Below are 18127 nucleotides of genomic sequence, written 5' to 3' on the forward strand. Positions count from 1 at the left end.
CAGGGGAACACGGTCAACGTTCTGGGACAGTTTTCTGAGACCCGCCCAGCTTACAGGCCCTGAGGCGCAGGGTACTCTCACAAGGCGTGGAAAGTTTCAAAAGATGGTGAGGGAGTACCTTGCCGACCGTACCAGCGTCCTCCGTGATTCCTCTGTGCCTTTTAATTATTGGGTATCCAAGCTAGACACTTGGAAAGAACTCGCTCTGTACGCCTTGGAGGTCCTGGCCTGCCCTGCCGCTAGCGTGTTATCGGAGCGTGTTTTTAGTGCCACTGGGGGAATTATAACTGATAAGCGCATTCGCCTGTCAACTGGCAATGCTAACAAGCTGACCCTTATCAAAATGAGCAAGGGCTGGATTGGGCCAGACTTCTCATCACCACCAAATGACAGCAGAGTAAAAGTCAAATCCACTGTGTTTTTTCGGGTGGTGTATTCACATGCACCGCTTCACACCCACACATGGGTATACGCTTCCTCATTTCGGCTGTTTTATGTTCTTCTCCTTATCCTCAGCCTCCACCACCACTATACCACCAGGGTGACCGTGGTCCGTGTTGCCATTATTGAAAGTTCCTCTGTCCTTATTTTTGTCAGCTTTTGCTTGGAAGGCATAAGCAAAGACTGTGGGAGACCCACTCCCCAGTAATGGGAATAATATTTTTAAGATGCTGTACTGTATGGCTCTTGTAAGGGGCATTGCAAGTTCCTCCATCCTAATTTTTGGCAGCTTTTGCTTGGAAGGTATAAGCAAAGACTATGGGAGACCCACTCCCCAATAATGGGAATAATGTTTTTAAGATGCTTTACTGTATGGCTCTTGTAAGGGGCATTAAAAGTGTCTTGTTAAGCTACTGCGACCTCTACCACTTTTCCAAGGGGCATTAAAAGCGTCTTGTTATGCTACTGCGACCGCCACGTCTCTTCCGAGGGGCATTAAAACCGTCTTAAGCTACTGGGACCTCCACGTCTCTTCCGAGGGGCATTGAAATGTTGTTTTTAATTACCTCTAACCTCCACGACTCTTCCAACGGGCATTGCATTTCCTCCTAATTTTAGTCAGCTTTTGCTTTTCAATGCAAAGGCGAAAACTAACGGAGACCCACTCCCCAATAATGGGTAGAAGGTTTTTAGTACGCTGTAATCCACGTCTGTTTCAAGGGGCATTGCAGTTCCTCATAATTTTTGGAAAGCCTTCCATTCACTGCTTAGGCCAACAGTGTATAGGAGACCCAGTTGCTATAAATGGAAAAAACTGTTTAGTTAAGGCCCTCTGACCTCCATGTCACTTCCAAGGGGCATTGGAGTGCCTCGAAATGTTTGGTAGGCATTGCACTCACTGTATGCTCTATAACTGTGTAGCCGAACCGCTCCTTTTGTTACAGAAACATATCCTACAAGACATGTGTGGTTGACTGGCCTGATATTGATGTGAATGGTCCCTGTTCCTCCTGCTCTTTCTCCTTTGCCACAACCTCATCCATCATTTATCACCTGAAGCTTTGTTTTAACAGGAGTCATAGAACTGGGATAGTAGCAGGAAAACATCCAGCAATCCTCGTACGAGGTAGGATATGCGCCAAAACGCTGACCACCTCAGGCCTAGCCGCTACTACATACATGCGCTTGCATTCCAAGAAAACAAAGCAGATGCTAACTTCTATCATCATCATCATGCTCCTCACCTTGGCACTCTCAACTCCCCTGATGGAGAAGCCAGGGCCCAACGGAGGAGTCTGGTTCTCCGGTGGGCTCGTCCAATGCTGCCCTAAAGCAGGCCAGTCTAAGAAAAGTGTGTGGGTCGGTAACAGGAGAAATTGGGGCGGCTGGGGACCGTTTATGGACACCCGGCCACCCCCAGGCGACTGGGGACCACGTGTGGACACCCGGCCACGGGGCGGCTGGGGACCGAGTGTGGACACCCGGCCGCCCCCTGGCGGCTGGGGACCGTGTGTGGACACCCGGCCGCGGGGTGGCTTGGGACCGATTGTGCACACCCGGCCGCCGGACGGCTGTGGACTGAGTATGGATAAAAGGGCCGCCAACGCAGCCATGACATGGTGGCGGGCGTCTGCCTCCACATGCCTTAAAGGCCCAATTTCAAGTGCAAGCAAGCTAGCAGTATGGTATTGGAGCCTGGGGATGGGTAGGTGGCAGGTTGCACACTTACGCTTGCATTCCAACAAAACAAAGCAGATGCTAACTTCTATCATCATCATCATGCTCCTCACCTTGGCACTCTCAACTGCCCTGATGGAGAAGCCAGGGCCCACCGGAGGAGTCTGCTTCTCTGGTGAGCTCGTCCAATGCTGCCCTAAAGTAGGCCGGGCTAAGAAAAGTTTGTGGGGATGTTCCGCGGAGAAATTGGGGAGGCTGGGGACCGTGTGTGGACACCCGGCCGAGGGGCGGCTGGGGACCAAGCGTGGACACCCGGCCGCCGGGGACTGAATGTGGACACCCAGCCGCCGGGCGGCTGGGGACTGAGTATGGATACCTCGCTGCCGAAGCAGCCATGAGGTAGTGGCCAGCTTCGGCCTCCTAAAAACTAAAAGGCCCCATTTCAAGTGCAAGCTAGCAGTATGGTATTGCAGCCTGCGGGTGGGTGGTTGGCTGCATATTTGCGCTTGCATTGCAAGGAATGGGGGAGGTACAATTGAACACTGCCCTGGGACAAGGACTTGCACGGGGATAGTTGCAAGTCTGCATCTTCTGATGCGGCAAGGATCACTTCTGATGGGCACACTTTTAGGCAGTGACCTGGGAGTCAGAGATGCTTCCAGGGGTCTTCCCCATGCTGTTCCCATGTCTTTTCAGCACTGTATGCATGTGTCACACAGCACATGGCCAGATAAGGTTGTAAAATGTTAAAATGACATTTCCCAGTGAATGTATTTGTCACAGTTGAAAGCAATACAAAAGTGTAAAAACGCATAAAAAATGCTACTTGTGAACATAGCCCAAGGTGTGGAGGAGTATTTTTGGTTTTGGTTATTTATTTTACCTTATACACAAGTCTTTACCCTGGAAAAGAAATTCCTTCACATATTTCACAGGAAAAAAGTTTCACTTTAGTTTTTGAACGTTTTATTGTGAGCCCGTAAAAGTGGCTCAATACCTCTGACCACGTTGTTGACAGCAGTGACCTGGGGGTCAGAAATGCTTCCTGGGGCGATCCCCATGCTGTCCCCATGTCATTTGAGCACTGTCACTATCGTTTTAGGCACTTGTTAGGCTTTTAAAAGACTGCCGGTGGTGCCGCCGCAAAAATGCTTGGGTCTCCCATAGACTAACATTGGGCTCGTTGCTCGGGTCGAGCACCCGAGTATCATGGCGAGCTCGGCCCGAGCTTCGAGCACCCAAGCATTTTAGTGCTCGCTCAACACTAATTAATAATATTCAGTGAGCTCCCTCTAGTGGTGACTGCAGTCTGGCAGCATGAGATTGTCATTAAAATTGGGGGCTTGCTTCAGATCGACTAGCTCAGTTTAAAGGGGGGTCCACTTTCAGAGAACCCCTTGTCAAATGGTGTAATATAGGGGGTCCAATGCTCAAAGTTCTCCCCCGTTGCTCGTCTGTACATTACACCTACTGATCATCAAATTGATTGTACAAGGGCTGCCAGTCACAGCAGTCAAACAGGTTTAGATAACTCCTTTTAAATGGAAAACAACACACATACTACCAGTCAGACCCCCATCAACTAGTTGATATGAATTAAAGGGGTTATCCAACTCCATCCAGAGCTCTGATCTTCTGTGCCGACGACGCTATGACCCCGCACACCGGCCCAGACGCACAATGATGATGTGTGAGATTGTAATCTTATCGGTGCCACCCACCTTCAATGTGGAATTGAGGGACTCTGGATAGTGCTGGATAACCCCTTTAAAGGCAGTGTTCACTTTTTCCAAAACCATAGTAAAGTTCAAGAGCTTCGGCCAAACTTTTTGGAAAATTGGAGAAAGAAAAATAAGTTTTGGAAGCAGACATCCTTCCCCCATGTTCAAAAATAAGGCTATTAAAAATAAACATTTTGCATTTCTGTTTGTGCAAAAGTCCAATTAAAATCTAATTATTTCATCCACAAGATAAACGCAGTAAAGAATTTTTTTCCGTAAACTCCAATGCTGCTGTCTTTTGATCGCTGCACCTTACCCTCACAAAACAAACAAAAAAAATGCAACTAAAAGTGTTCGAAACTTGTTTGTGGCACCAAAATTGTATCAATAGAAACTACACAAAAAAAAAAAGGTCCATCGACAGAAAAAAAAAAAAAAATGTTGTTAGGGGTCAAAGGAAAATGGCGACACGAACCAATTATTTTTTCTGAATTTTTTTAACCACTAAAATAATTAACGTTATCACTGTAATTAGATTAACCCCAAGAATCACATTACATAGTCATTTTTACTGCACAATGAACGCTGTTAGAACAAACCCCCCTCCCAAAAAATGGCAGCAATAACACAGAAATTACAGTGAAATGATTATGTTCGAATTTACAATTTAATCCCATTAGTCTCTGAAACAAATGTGTTTTTTGTAGAAGTAAAACAATAATGCAAACACAGATCACTCGACGCAGTCGGACGGCCATATTACTCGCGAGAGGATCACATCGCAATCCTCGGACTGGCAGTCGGCAATCCTGACCTGAGCGCGACAGCTGCGTAGAAATACATGCTGTCACGCACAGGTCAGGAGAGACGACGGCCAGTCCTAGCATTGCAATGTGACCGTCGTCAGTGTTGTACTGACTGCACACTAAAACTAGAAAACAGGGAAATAGATGGCGGAAGTAAATTAGGCTACTAGTTAATAAGGACGCCGTCAGGTCCTTCTTTCTTCTGCTTAACCTGAAATTGGACATGGAGAGGCTGCGGTACGTTGGGTGGCACCAGCTGACCACCAGCAGATGTCCTAATAAGTAGAATAGCACTCCTGTGTGATACCTGCCCAAGACTGAAGAGAGAGGAGAGCAACAACCTCGATAATTACCTGCATATATTATCTGTATAAATAATAACAAAATCCCTCAGAGGCTTTTTTTTCTGCCAAGTTATACCTAAAATTCCCTAAATAAAAAATAATCACTGAAAATGTACCTGTCATTACAGGAGAGAAGGAATCCCTTATCTCTGTGTGTACTGGATATAGGAGACATCATAACAGCTAATCTCCACTCACCAGCTCGTAGGCAACTGAAAATTCGAGATAGAGCCTGTAGAGGGAAAAATTGGTGAAAAATGCTGGCTACAAGTCATATATTAGAGCCTGTAGAGGGGAAAATTGTGGATATTATATGACTTGTAGCCAGCAATTTCCCCTCCAAAGGCTCTCGCTAATTTTCAGTTGCCTCTGAGCTGGTAGGTGGAGATTAGCTGCCATGTTGTCTCCCATATCCAGCACACGCAGACAGAGAAAGGATAGCAGGAATTCCTCATATGTAGCTCATGATCAGGGGTATGGAGGACATTATATATTGGTACTGAGCAGCATAGCTGTGAATCCAGCACTGGGGTGACAAAACACTTACTAAAAAGAAGCAGCTCAGATCTGTGCGTGTCCACTTTGTTCTCAATACTGATCCCTAAAACTCTCAGTACGTCTTTCTTTGACCAGGACGAATGTGGACGAGTAACTGATCAGCTCAGAAGGCAGAAGAGGAGAAATGGCTCATAAATGGGGAAAGAAGCAGATTTTTCTGAAAAGATGTATTACAAAAGTTTCTTATATTCGCTTATGTAAACTCTGCTGAGATGACAGTGACCATATAAGAGGAGCATCTGAAATCAGTCACAGCAGTGGATGTAACTCTATCTCAAAACTGGAATAGTTTTGGAATTCAGTATTGAACATGGGTGACAGAGAGTCTTCTGGACTTAGGCTGACTGTAGTATTCTTCTATCTCCAAACCTGAAATGGGTGATAACAGGGAACAACACATTAAATATAGGATTTAGAGTAAAGAAGTAAAAAGATACAAAGTAAGGCTGTGGTTACGGCAGCAGAATTCACAAGTCGCTACACAAGCTGCAGCAGGAGGGTCAATATCAGTATATACCAGCCACTGCTTGGACAGTCCCACCTTGAGGTCGTTACATAGGACAACACTGAGGCAGATATTGTCCTGCAGAAATGTCGAATCTTGGAGTCACCACTTAATGCTCAGTCCAGATGCGATCTTCTCCACGGCGTGGTACTGTGTGTGCAGCGCCTCCTTCACCCGGGCACCGTCCTGCCCTCCCAGCCATTGCTCGTAAAGTTCCTTCACTCTGTCATTCTGCTCCGGCGACTCCATCCTCACAGACGTGTACAGCTGCTCCACCCTGTGAAGTAAGTCCTTACCGGCCTCCCCTTCTGCCCGGATCTGACCACCGCCATTCAAACAGCCTGAAAAGAGAGGAGACTGTAACATCTCCTATTCTACGCAATATGTCAAAAATTCAATATGGCCGGGTCATGCCCTATAGTAAAAAATGCGGCCGCGCCAGAAGCAGGCAGCCAGGGCCCGGCGGCGCCAGAAGCAGGCAGCCAGGGCCCGGCGGCGCCAGAAGCAGGCAGCCAGGGCCCGGCGGCAGCTAGAATTGCCTCTGTCAAAAACCTAAGCTAAAACCTAACTTACAATAAAGTGAGGTAAAACCCGCTCATGTTGTTAAAGTTGTAACCAAATTAACAGGATATGAAATTTCACAACTTAAAAAGGAACCTGTGACTTCGGATGATGCCATTTACCTGCAGATATAGGGTTAATCTGCAAGTTAATAGTGTTAGAAAGGTGCCCGGCCGCAGCCAGCGGCTCATGGGAGTGGTAAAGTCCACTTTGTCCTGGGTGCTACACATCTTTCTAATGCTAATAACCTGCAGATTAACCCCATACATGCAGGATAACAGCATTATCAGATGTGACAAGTTCTTTTTACGAATTATATCCCACTAAAACTCCAGGAACATTTAGCGCCCTCTATCTAGCGTTACCTGCAGGACAGGCCATCACCTCCACGTAGTGATAGGCGCAGCGCCCTCTTTTTAGCTTCTGCACCAGATTCTGAATGTTCCGGAAGCCGTACGCCAGTGCGAACTGCAGCAGCACCTCCCCGTCCTGCTCCAGCGTCACCTCCTGGAAGTCTTTGTTCCTGTACAGGGCGAACAGAGGATACGTGTATTCATCCGTGACAGGAGGGTCACCTCTAATAACACGGAGACACGACACAATGACAGACGTGACCGTACTTCAGAGGCTTGTATGTAATCTCATCTACACGGAGGCCAAAGAGCTCCTGTGCTGCGGATTTAAATATATGTTCTAGGTATCCGCCAGATCCCCCGCCGTCATGTCCTAATGGCTCATTGTCCTCCGCACTGCTGAACCTGAGGAGACAGAACATCCACAATGCTTCACTTCTGTATACAACTATGGTGATATAGTGTTACTGTATACATACATTATCCTGCACTGATCCTGAGTTACATCCTGTATTATCCTCCAGAGCTGCACTCACTATTCTGCTAGTGCAGTCACTGTGTACATACATTACATTACTGACCCTGTACTGATCCTGAGCTACATCCTGTATTATACTCCAGAGCTGCACTCACTATTCTGCTTGTGCAGTCACTGTGTACATACATTACTGATCCTGAGTTACATCCTGTATTATACTCCAGAGCTGCGCTCACTATTCTGCTGGTGCAGTCACTGTGTACATACATTACATTACTGACCCTGTACTGATCCTGAGCTACATCCTGTATTATACTCCAGAGCTGCACTCACTATTCTGCTTGTGCAGTCACTGTGTACATACATTACTGATCCTGAGTTACATCCTGTATTATACTCCAGAGCTGCACTCACTATTCTGCTGGTGCAGTCACTGTGTACATACATTACATTACTGACCCTGTACTAATCCTGAGTTACATCCTGTATTATACTCCAGAGCTGCACTCACTATTCTGCTGGTGCAGTGACTGTGTACATACATCCTGTATTCTGACGTTTTCCAACAACAACCAGCAGAAGAGTGAATGCCGCTGTGGTCAGATGTCCCTCAGGACCCCGATGCTGTTGGGTCATGCCGCCAACCAGAGGGCGATCACTTTAGGTTTGGTTGGAGGACGGCGACGACTTCTCAGAAATAAAATATATAGAAACTAAACACTCACTCTGTGTCAAGGGGACAGAGATTCACATCTGGCAGAGCGATCCCCTCTTGTTCCAGCATCCGCAGCACTTCCCCTTTAATAGACATCTTGTAATTAGCAGCGGCCTCTATACACAGTACAGTGAGGACCCCCATGATCAGTGTCCACAGCGCTCACCAGTGGTGATGACACAGTCTACATCTCGGGTCTCGTACTCCTGATTGAAGAAGTCCGGTCTGGAGGCCTCCAGCTTCTTATCATAGCACGGCATCACTGTGACATGGTAGATGTGGGAAGGCGGCAGGTTCTGGGATGGTAGACAGATGTCAGGTAGATACATAGATACCCGATAGATGAATAGACACCAGATATATTTCATTTTTTTTTTTTTTTTTTTTTAAGTCTGGTGAAGTAGTCTGGCCAGTGTGTATCACCAAGTGTGGTCATGCAAGTGTGGCATTGAATTAATCCTGAATTGAACCTGAAGGGAACAAAAGGAAACTGGATACCCAGGCAAAGTAAACAATGTTTCTGTTTGTTTTCACCCTCTCCCCTATAATACTTCACTTTCTACTAACCCCTCTAATCCCTACACCTAGTAAGGAACTGGTCATCTCTTCCTCCATCCTTCCCATTCATCTCACCTCCTCCTCAGAACTATTCCTCAATATTCACTTCAATGTCTCCAAACACAGACAGCCACCTCACAGCCTCTCCTGCTCCCACCTACTAACACTTTCCCTGCGCCTTCTGACTGCTGGAGATATCTCGCCAAATCCTGGCCCTCCTCAGCACATCCCCCAGTCACTTCTGCCTCCTATCCACGATCTGTCACAAACTCTCGCAACCTTTCAAACCTTATACCCATCCGCCTAGCCTCCGCTCCCCTAGTGCCACTAAAGGAGCTATGGAACGCTCAACTCTGTGTGCAACAAACTTTCCTAGACCCATGATCTTTTCATTGTTAACAAACTCTCCTTCCTCGGCATCACCGAAACCTGGCTCACCCCCTCTGACACAGCATCCCAAGCTGCACTTTCGTACGGTGGATTCCATCTTTCTAACACCCCCCGCTCCAATGGTAAGCATGGTGGAGGAGTAGGTTTTCCCCTGTCAGATAACTGCTCCTTCACCCATATCCCACTGCCGCCCTCCATTACTCTCCCCTCTTTTGAGGTGCATTCTGTACGCAGCTATTCCCCCTCCAACTGGCCGTCATTTACCGCCCCCGGGACCAGCCACCACCTGGCTACTCCACTTCCTATCCGCTGACATCCCCACTATCATCATCGGTGACTTCAACATCCCCATTTGACTTCCCACTCATTGTCTCTAAACTCCAATCCCTCACTTCCTCCTTCGGCCTTGTTCAATGGTCTTCCGCAGCCACTCACAAAGATGGCCACACACTGGACCTCATCTTCATCTGCCTCTGTTCCCTATCTAACTTCTCTAGCTCACCTCTCCCGCTATCTGGCCACAACCTACTCACATTCCCTTCCCTCTCCTCTCCAATTGCACAAGCCCCACTCCACAAACTTGCACACCCTCGCAGAAATCTCAAACACCTTGACCTACACTCACTCTCTGAATCCCTTCTTTCTCTCACAGGGATAAGTTCATTACACAATGCTGCTGCCACTTCATATAACACCACAACAGCTGCATCCCTCAATTCGGTCGCCCACTCAACATGCAACCCTGGCACACCAACTTGACTAAAGAACTGAGAAGGGCCTGCAGGGTTGCTGAGCGGAAATGGAAAAGGTCCCACTCCAACGAGCATTTCATCGCATTCAAACAGTCCCTCACTACTTTCAAGTCCACACTTACTGCAGCAAAACAAACCTACTTCTCATATCCTCCCTGTCTCACAACTCTAAACAGCTATTCAACACTTTCAATTCTCTCCTCCGTCCCCCCGCGCCTCCTCCCTCTCCTCTCAGCCAAAGACTTTGCCTCATTCTTCAAGAAGATTGAACCATCAGACAAAGCTTTTGCCTAAAGTCCCCACAGCTCCTCCTCATATCTACTCAACCCTCCTCCTCCAAAACCAGCTTCTCCACCATCACAGACAATCAACTTTCCTCTTTACTCTCCAAATCACACCTCATCACCTGCAACCTTGACCCAATCCCATCCCACCTCATCCCTAACCTCACCACAGTCTTCATCCCAACCCTAACCCACCTTTTCAACCTGTCACCAACAACTGGTGTCTCCCCCTCATGCTTCAAACATGCCTCAATCACACCCATCCTCAAAAAGCCCTCCCTTGACCCATCCTCTGACTAGCTATCGCCTCATATCACTTCTCCCTTACGCCTCAAAACTACTGGAATAACACGTCCATTTTGAACTGTCCCCCCACCTCTTCTCCTGCTCCCTCTTTGACCGCTTACAATCTGGCTTCCGACTGAACCACTCCACAGAAACTGCCCTGACTAAAGTCACCAACGACCTACTAACCGCAAAATCCAAGCGACACTACTCTGCCCTTCTCCTCCTGGACCTGTCATCTGCCTTTGACACAGTGGACCATTCCCTCTTACTACAGACTCTCTCATCTCTCGGCATCACAGACTTGGCCCTATCTTGGATCTCCTCATATTTAACAGACTAGACATTCAGTGTCTCCCACTCACACACCACCTCCTCAACACGCCCCCTATTTGTCGGTGTCCCCCAAGGTTCAGTCCTAGGACCCCTGCTCTTCTCCATCTACACCTTCGGCCTGGGACAGCGCATAGAGTCCCATGGCTTTCAGTATCACCTTTATGCTGATGACACACAGATCTACCACTCCGGACCAGATATCTCCTCCCTACTAATCAGAATCCCACAATGTCTATCCGCCATTTCATCCTTTTCTCTGACAGATTTCTAAAACATGGATAAAACGGAATTCATCACCTTTCCACCGTCTCACTCAACCCCTTCATCTGACTTATCCATCAAAGTCAATGGCTGCCCACTCTCCCCAGTCCCTCAAGCCTGCTGCCTCGGTGTAACCCTGGACTCTAATCTCACCTTCAAACCACATATCCAAGCCCTTTCCACTTCCTGCCGACTGCAACTCAAAAATATCTCCCGGATCCGCACATTCCTCAACCACGAATATGCAAAAACACTAGTGCATGCCCTCATCATCTCCCGGTTTGACTACTGCAACCTCCTGCTCTGTGGCCTCCCCTCTAACAGTCTCACCCCCCTCCAATCCATCCTAAACTCTGCTACCCGATTAATACACCTGTCCCTCCGCTATTCCCCGGCCTCTCCTCTCTGTCAATCCCTTCACTGGCTCCCCATTGCCCAGAGACTCCAGTTCAAAACACTAACCATGGCATACAAAGCCATCCTCAACCTGTCTCCTCCATACATCTGTGACCTAGTCTCCCGGTACTTACCTGCACGCAACCTCCGATCCTCACAAGATCTCCTTCTCTACTCCCCTCTTCCCACAATCGCATCCAAGATTTCTCCTGTGCATCCCCCTTACTCTGGAACTCTCTACCCCAACACATCAGACTCTCACCTACCATGGAAACCTTCAAAAGGAACCTGAAGACTCATCTCTTCCAACAAGCCTACAACCTGCAGTAACCCTCGCTCCACCATACTGCTCCACGACCAGCTGTGCCCTCACCTACTGTATCCTCACCCATCCCCTGTAGATTGTGAGCCCTCACGGGCAGGGTCCTCGCTCCTCCTGTAACAGTTGCCGACTTGTATTGTTCAAAATTTATTGTAATTGTTTGTGCCATGTATATCCCTTTCACATGTTAAATGCTATAGAATAAATGGCGCTATAATACTAATAATAATAAATAATAATTTTTTCACCTTTTCCTTTGCAAAGTAGTTCTTCACCAGAGATCCCATCACTTGCTGCGGAGATTTGGTGACGCTGATGTGCGGGATAATAAAGGAGCCGTGAGTTTTTTCAGCATAACAAATCCACCCTAGAAGAGAAGAAATGCCAACAACACGGCGGTCTTTATTGTAGACAGGCGGCATATTGTCTGACTGCAACACACCATCAGCAGCAATAACATGCAACAGACAAACATGTAAGTGCACAGACAGAAGTATGCAAGAGCGCTCCCCCCAGAGGAGTAAAAGGCCGCGCTCCCCCCAGAGCCAGATTAGTAAAAAAAAAACAGGCCGCGTTCCCCCAGAAAAGTAAAAAAAAAACAAAAGCCAGAGCCAGAAGAGTAATAACAGAGCGCTCCCCCCAGAGCCAGAGGAGTAAAAAACAGGGCATAACCCGCAAAGCCAGAGGAGTAATAACAGGGCCCTAACCACTCCGACCCAGGGCGCTACCCCCGGAGCCAGAGAAGTAAAAAACAGGGCGTGCCCCAGACCAAGGACGCTACCCCGCATACATATGTACCTGGGCAGGCGGAGGATAACATGGGCAGGGCTGTCTTCTCCTCCTGCCGTCTCTTGTAGCGTTGTATAAACTCTCGCTGACTCTCCAATAGGCTGAAATTCCTGGAAAAACTGGTGTCAAATACATAGTGGACCCCTAAAGTGTATAAAATAAATTAAAAAAAATCCACTTAGTTATCCGTTAAAGCAGGAAATCCTCATCAGGAAGACAAAACCATTCAGGAGTCTGAGAAAGCTGGATGACGACCTCTGCTGCGATGGTCAGCACATTGGTTGCCACTCTGCTTTCCCAGCTCATCTTTACATTAACAATTCACTTTAGGACTTTTTCCGGCTTCTTACCCAACTGTTTAAAGAACGCAGTCAACTTCTGAGCAGTTTCCTTGATATTGAGGTTAAACTTTGTGGCCAGAGAAGCTCGAGACTGTGGAGAGATGGACACCACGACCAACCTGTGTTTTGAGGCATCCTCCATCTGAGGAAGAGGCAAAAGAAGTGATGCTTCTCTACTGCCCTCCCGGGGCCTATCGCTCGGTAATGTCAAAAGTTAGGAGCTCACAGACTCTGGGGGGGGGGGGGGGGGAGTGAAAATCCTATTACTCCTCTCCTCCAATGTCACAAGCTCAGGGGTCCGTGAAGCTGAGATATAAGGTGCTATATGGTGGAATCCTCACACTGCGGAGCCGCGTGTGTCGCAGACCCCGTATCTCAGCTTCCAGAATCAGGCATTACCTTGTTTTGCTCCAGTGTCCTGTACAGCTCCTCGTGACTCTGCTGTGTGATCAGGATGGTTTCTGCGGACGTCACACACCCGCTGCAGGCCAGACAGTCGTTCAGGGTGATCTTTGCCTTCTCCAATTTTTGGGAAGCTCCATCCTGCAGGTCGGACAGACGTCTCCGTCAACATATAAAAGTTCTGCTCCATGGACTGCCCCTCTACTTTATATTTTTTTGCCAGTTTTCTCTATTGGCTTCAAGTCTTTAAAGGGGATTTTACAGTTTTAGAAAACAATATGTGCGCTCCTCACCCTCCCCGGGTCCAGATTCGATGTCTGTTATTGTCTAGTGCGCTGACGTCACATCGACAACGCTGCAGCCAATCAGTGAGCTCAGCGACTCTGAGTTTATGGCACGAGCTGCTCAGGGCCGCTGAGGCTCAGTGATTGGCTGCAGCTGTGCCACTAAGCCCTTGGAATCAGAATGCGACTCAGTAGTCGTTCCCCATTCGCTCGATGGCCGTAAGGTTGTATTTTTTAGCACAATTTTCTGAAATCATGGTAAAACCAGAGGCACTTTTGGCACAAATTTGGAAAACTACAACAACAACAACAACAAAAAAACCCCAAACTGCAGCGTGTGAATACAGCTTAAATATTCATGACGGCACAAACAATTTTACTCATCATTATCACCTGATTGATTTGAAAATAGCTCCCATCATCTTCAATACGGATCTTGGCCGCCCCTTTTCCAGTTTTTTTTTCTACTTTCATTGGTTTTATACAATCCTAGAGAAAAGAAAAAAACAAAAACAAACTCAGAACAAATCTTAACTATATTTTAATGTTAGACATGAGGATTAGGGGGGAGACGTGGGGGTGGTTTTGCTATCTCACACCATAGGATATGGTGAAAACTTCTACTAAGTGCGGTCGCTCTGATCGCTGCTGTTTAACCATTTAGATGCCACTGTCAATAGCTGACAGCAGCATTCAATTGGTGGCGATCGGGTGTCCATCACGTGCCGTAATCGTGCAGAGCTATAGCAGCCGGGCGGGCAAACTGATCGCCCCTATTGGTACCGTTCTTTGTACTCCCATGAAGCCCAGCACATTATTTACACTATATACAGCAAAAGTCCTATGAGGATTCCAAAAACTAAAATAAAAAAATTAAGAATTTAAAGTTATTTTGTTTTTTTTTTTTTAAATGAATTTAAAGTTTATAAATTAAAAAAAAAATAATTGAGTTTTAAAAAAAAAATCTAAGAATTTAGTTTATAAAAAATGAAGAATTAATTAAAAAAATAAAAATAAAAAATTAGTTTTTAAAAATAAAACTGTTTAAATAAGAACTACGTTTTTAATAGTGATGAGCGAGCACTAAAATGCTCGGGTGCTCGAAGCTCGGGTCGAGCACATTGGAATACTCGGGTGCTCGAACCGAGCAACGAGCCCAATGTAAGTCTATGGGAAACTCGAGCATTTTTCTGGCGGTCCCCCCCGGCGGTCTGCAGAAGGTCAAAAATTGCCCAAATCGATGGGAACAGTGCTCAATTAAAATTCAGGCAGGCAGGCAGAATATATAGACAGACAGGCAGGCAGGGTATATAGGAGGGTGCATGAAAAACATGGCAGGGCACTTGGAACACACTAGTGCCCTCCGATTTTCATGCACCCTTCTCTTTAAAAAAGCCAGCCGGCAATTCAGCAGCGGCATACACCGGTACCTGACAATTTAGAACAGAAAGAATAGAGCATCACACAGATTAGATAGATAGAAACATGTCAGTCACATATATAAGAAGTACAGTGATAGTGTTGATTACTGTACTTGTCATTTAGTGTTAAAATAAAGGATTTTTTAAAAAAAAAATTGGCGTGGGGTTAAGCAGACGGCTGGGGCAGATGTTTAAAGCCTGGGAAGGGGGTAATACCCACGGAGCTTCCCAGGCTACTAATATCAGCCCCCAGCTGAATACCTAGCCTTTACTAGCTATTAAAATGTGGGACCCAAAAAAAAAAAAAAATGACGTGGGGTTCCCCCCTATTTTAATAGCTAGCAAAGGCTAGGCAGCCAGCTGGGGGCTGATATTAATAGCCCAGGAAGGGTGCCATGAATATTGGCCCCCTCCCAGGCTAGAAACACCAGCCGTCCCAGAAATGGCGCATCCATAGGATGTGCCAATTCTGGCACTTAGCCTCGCTCTTCCCACTGCCCTGTAGCGGTGGCAGTGGGGTAATAGGGCTGGGGTTGATGTCAGCTTATAATGCCAGCTGACATCAAGCCCAGGTTAGTAATGGAGAGGCGTCTATAAGACACCCCCATTACTAACCCCATAGTCAAAGTTAAAAAAAACACAAACACCCAGAATAAAGTCCTTTAATTGAAATAAACACACAATTCTTTAAGGTTCTAAATTAAACCATACTTACCATCACGCCCATTCCAGCTGAAGCCAACGATCTCCTGCAAGAAAAGAAAAATAATAAACCAACATCATCCTTACCTTTCCTTGGTTCCCAGGACGGCTTCAGCTCTGCTACATTCACATGACCGGCTGGATCGCAGCCGAAAGCTGCCATCCAGCTTGCCATGCCGCAGACACTGAGAAGCGCAGGCATGCCAATGAACTCAGCTCACCTCATGCACGTCACTGACAGCGTGGGAGAATTCTCCTGCGCTCAGCGCTTGAGCAGGAGAATTCTCCCACGCTGGGATGGCATTGAGATGACAGGCTGGATGGCAGCTGAGCGCTGCCATCCAGCTTGTCATCCTTCAGGGACACTGCAGAGCGCAAGCATGCAGCTGGCATTATAAGCTGACATCAACCCCAGCCCTATTACCCCACTGCCACCACTACAGGGCAGTGGGAAGAGCGAGGCTAAGTGCCAGAATTGGCGCATCCTATGGATGCGCCATTTCTGGGGCGGCTGACGGCTGGTGTTTCTAGCCTGGGAGGGGGCCAATATTCATGGCACCCTTCCTGGGCTATTAATATCAGCCCCCATCTGGCAGCCTAGCCTTTGCTAGCTATTAAAATAGGGGGGACCCCACGTCATTCTTTTTGGGGGTCCCCCATTTTAATAGCTAGTAAAGGCTAGGTATTCAGCTGGGGGCTGATATTAGTAGCCTGGGAAGCTCCGTGAGTATTACCCCCTTCCCAGGCTTCAAACATCTGCCCCAGCAGTCTGCTTAACCTCCGCTAGAGACTAAAATTACGGGGAAGCCCACGCTAATTTTTTTTTAATAAATCCTTTATTTTAACACTAAATGACAAGTACAGTAACCAACACTGTCACTGTACTTATTATATATGTGACTGACATGTTTCTATCTATCTAATCTATGTGTGATTCTCTATTCTTTCTGTTCTAAATTGTCGGGTACAGGTGTATGCCGCTGCTGAATTGCCGGCTTTTCATGTTTCACTGTGAGCACTGTTCCCATCGATTTGGGCCATCACTGTAATGCCACAACCACCATGGCTGTGACATTACAGTGAGTGGCAGACAATCCCTCCATGATTGGTGCTCTAAATAGCGCCAAACATGCAGGACGGGGACCCGAGCTCCCGCCCGAGCATCTCGAAAGTACTCGGCGAGCTCCGAGCATCTCGAGTACTGAGATGCTCGGGCGAGTACCGAGCAGTGGTGAGCATGCTCGCTCATCACTAGTTTTTAACAATCTAAAAATAATTTTTTTTTTTTCAATAAAATAAAAGAATTTAAAGGTTTTAAAAATCTAAAGAAAAATATATTTTCCAGATACAAAAATAAGCAGAGGAGAAAAAATATAACTTTAAAAAAGGAAGTTCTGTATTGTCACATCCGCCAAATTCCAATTAAAAATATATAAAAAAAAATAACCCATAAAAAAGGTAAGTGTCATATATATATATATATATATATATATATATATATATATATATATATATATATATATTTTATACATCAGCATTGTCATGTTTTCGTTCGCCGCACCTACCTCCTAAAAAGAAAAAAAAAGCACTGAAAACATTCTACATTCTTTGTGCCCCAAATATAAAAAAAAAACAAAAAACCTTAATCTGCATTGATGGAAAAATAATACAATTTACATTTCATCATTGGTAAAACTACAATTCCCATCATGCCCTACCATTCTGCAGCAGCCAGGGCATGCTGGGAGTTGTAGTTTCTCCACAAGCTGCAGAGACACTGCAGTATAGAAGAAAGTTGTCCTTCCCTGGCTATAATGTGACCACGCATGGGCGTCCTCACATGGGTTTGTCACACGTGCCTCCAAGTTATACCGCCTGATAATCAGTCCTTATAGTGTAATCACATGTATTATACCTGCGAGGGGCCGATATAATCATCCAAGTCGGTCAGCTGCAGCACTCCGCTGAAGTGAGACGCCATTTCCGCCACACCGCCGTAAAGTGACCGCCCGGACGCAGCTGCAGCATTGCAGTAAAGTAGCTTCGTCTCTTTGCGCGCGCACTGTCAGTTATAAGCGCAGTGTAGGGAGCTCCGTGAGGTGAGTAGGTCGGAGCTCAGGATCTGACGCGGTTCGGTGTCTCTGCCCAATTAATGAGCCAGATGTATTGTGGGAGCAATTGTAAGGCTATAAAAGTGTAAAGTATGTGACCCCCCTGTCATACCAGGTGAGAATAACGGTTATAACGCAGCTTCTCAGCTGTGAGCCTCCTTTTACTCTTTTTCTGAGGTAATTTTTACCTCACACGAAGACCACAATGCCTTCAAACTGACGTTTAGGAAGCGCTGGTGTAAGATGCGCCAAATTCATTAAGGAAGTGTGTTCATTTTAACGAATTTGGCTGTCTTTATCTGTTGTCGCAATCCTGTTCCAGAAGTAATACAAG

General features: G+C 46.7%; 1 protein-coding gene across 1 annotated transcript; it reads right to left on the reverse strand.

Moving 5' to 3' along the window:
* Nucleotides 1–4487: 4487 nt before the first annotated feature.
* On the reverse strand, nucleotides 4488–17754 carry CIAO3 (cytosolic iron-sulfur assembly component 3). Its single transcript, XM_073648419.1, has 11 exons — nucleotides 17598–17754; nucleotides 13953–14048; nucleotides 13273–13416; nucleotides 12883–13015; nucleotides 12542–12676; nucleotides 11992–12110; nucleotides 8326–8455; nucleotides 8170–8242; nucleotides 7234–7371; nucleotides 6979–7136; nucleotides 4488–6393 (listed from the first exon to the last, which is right to left on the reverse strand). Exons 1-11 carry the CDS (start codon nucleotides 17661–17663, stop codon nucleotides 6155–6157), a joined length of 1431 nt encoding a protein of 476 aa, XP_073504520.1. The 5' UTR covers nucleotides 17664–17754; the 3' UTR covers nucleotides 4488–6154.
* Nucleotides 17755–18127: the final 373 nt, after the last annotated feature.

This window comes from Phyllobates terribilis, unplaced genomic scaffold, assembly GCF_046119375.1.
Source record: "Phyllobates terribilis strain yellow unplaced genomic scaffold, ASM4611937v1 Scaffold_9__5_contigs__length_417890890, whole genome shotgun sequence".
NCBI lineage: Eukaryota > Metazoa > Chordata > Amphibia > Anura > Dendrobatidae > Phyllobates > Phyllobates terribilis.

Bases quoted from the DNA above. Each gene is read 5' to 3' on its own strand.
- CIAO3 (XM_073648419.1), bottom strand. From the start codon at position 17,663: ATGGCGTCTCACTTCAGCGGAGTGCTGCAGCTGACCGACTTGGATGAT. The intron at 7,372-8,169 runs GTGAGTGTTTAG...CTGTCTCCTCAG, and splicing joins CTCTGTCCCCTTGACACAGA to GTTCAGCAGTGCGGAGGACA. The intron at 6,394-6,978 runs GTAACGCTAGAT...CTCTCTTTTCAG, and splicing joins GGTGATGGCCTGTCCTGCAG to GCTGTTTGAATGGCGGTGGT.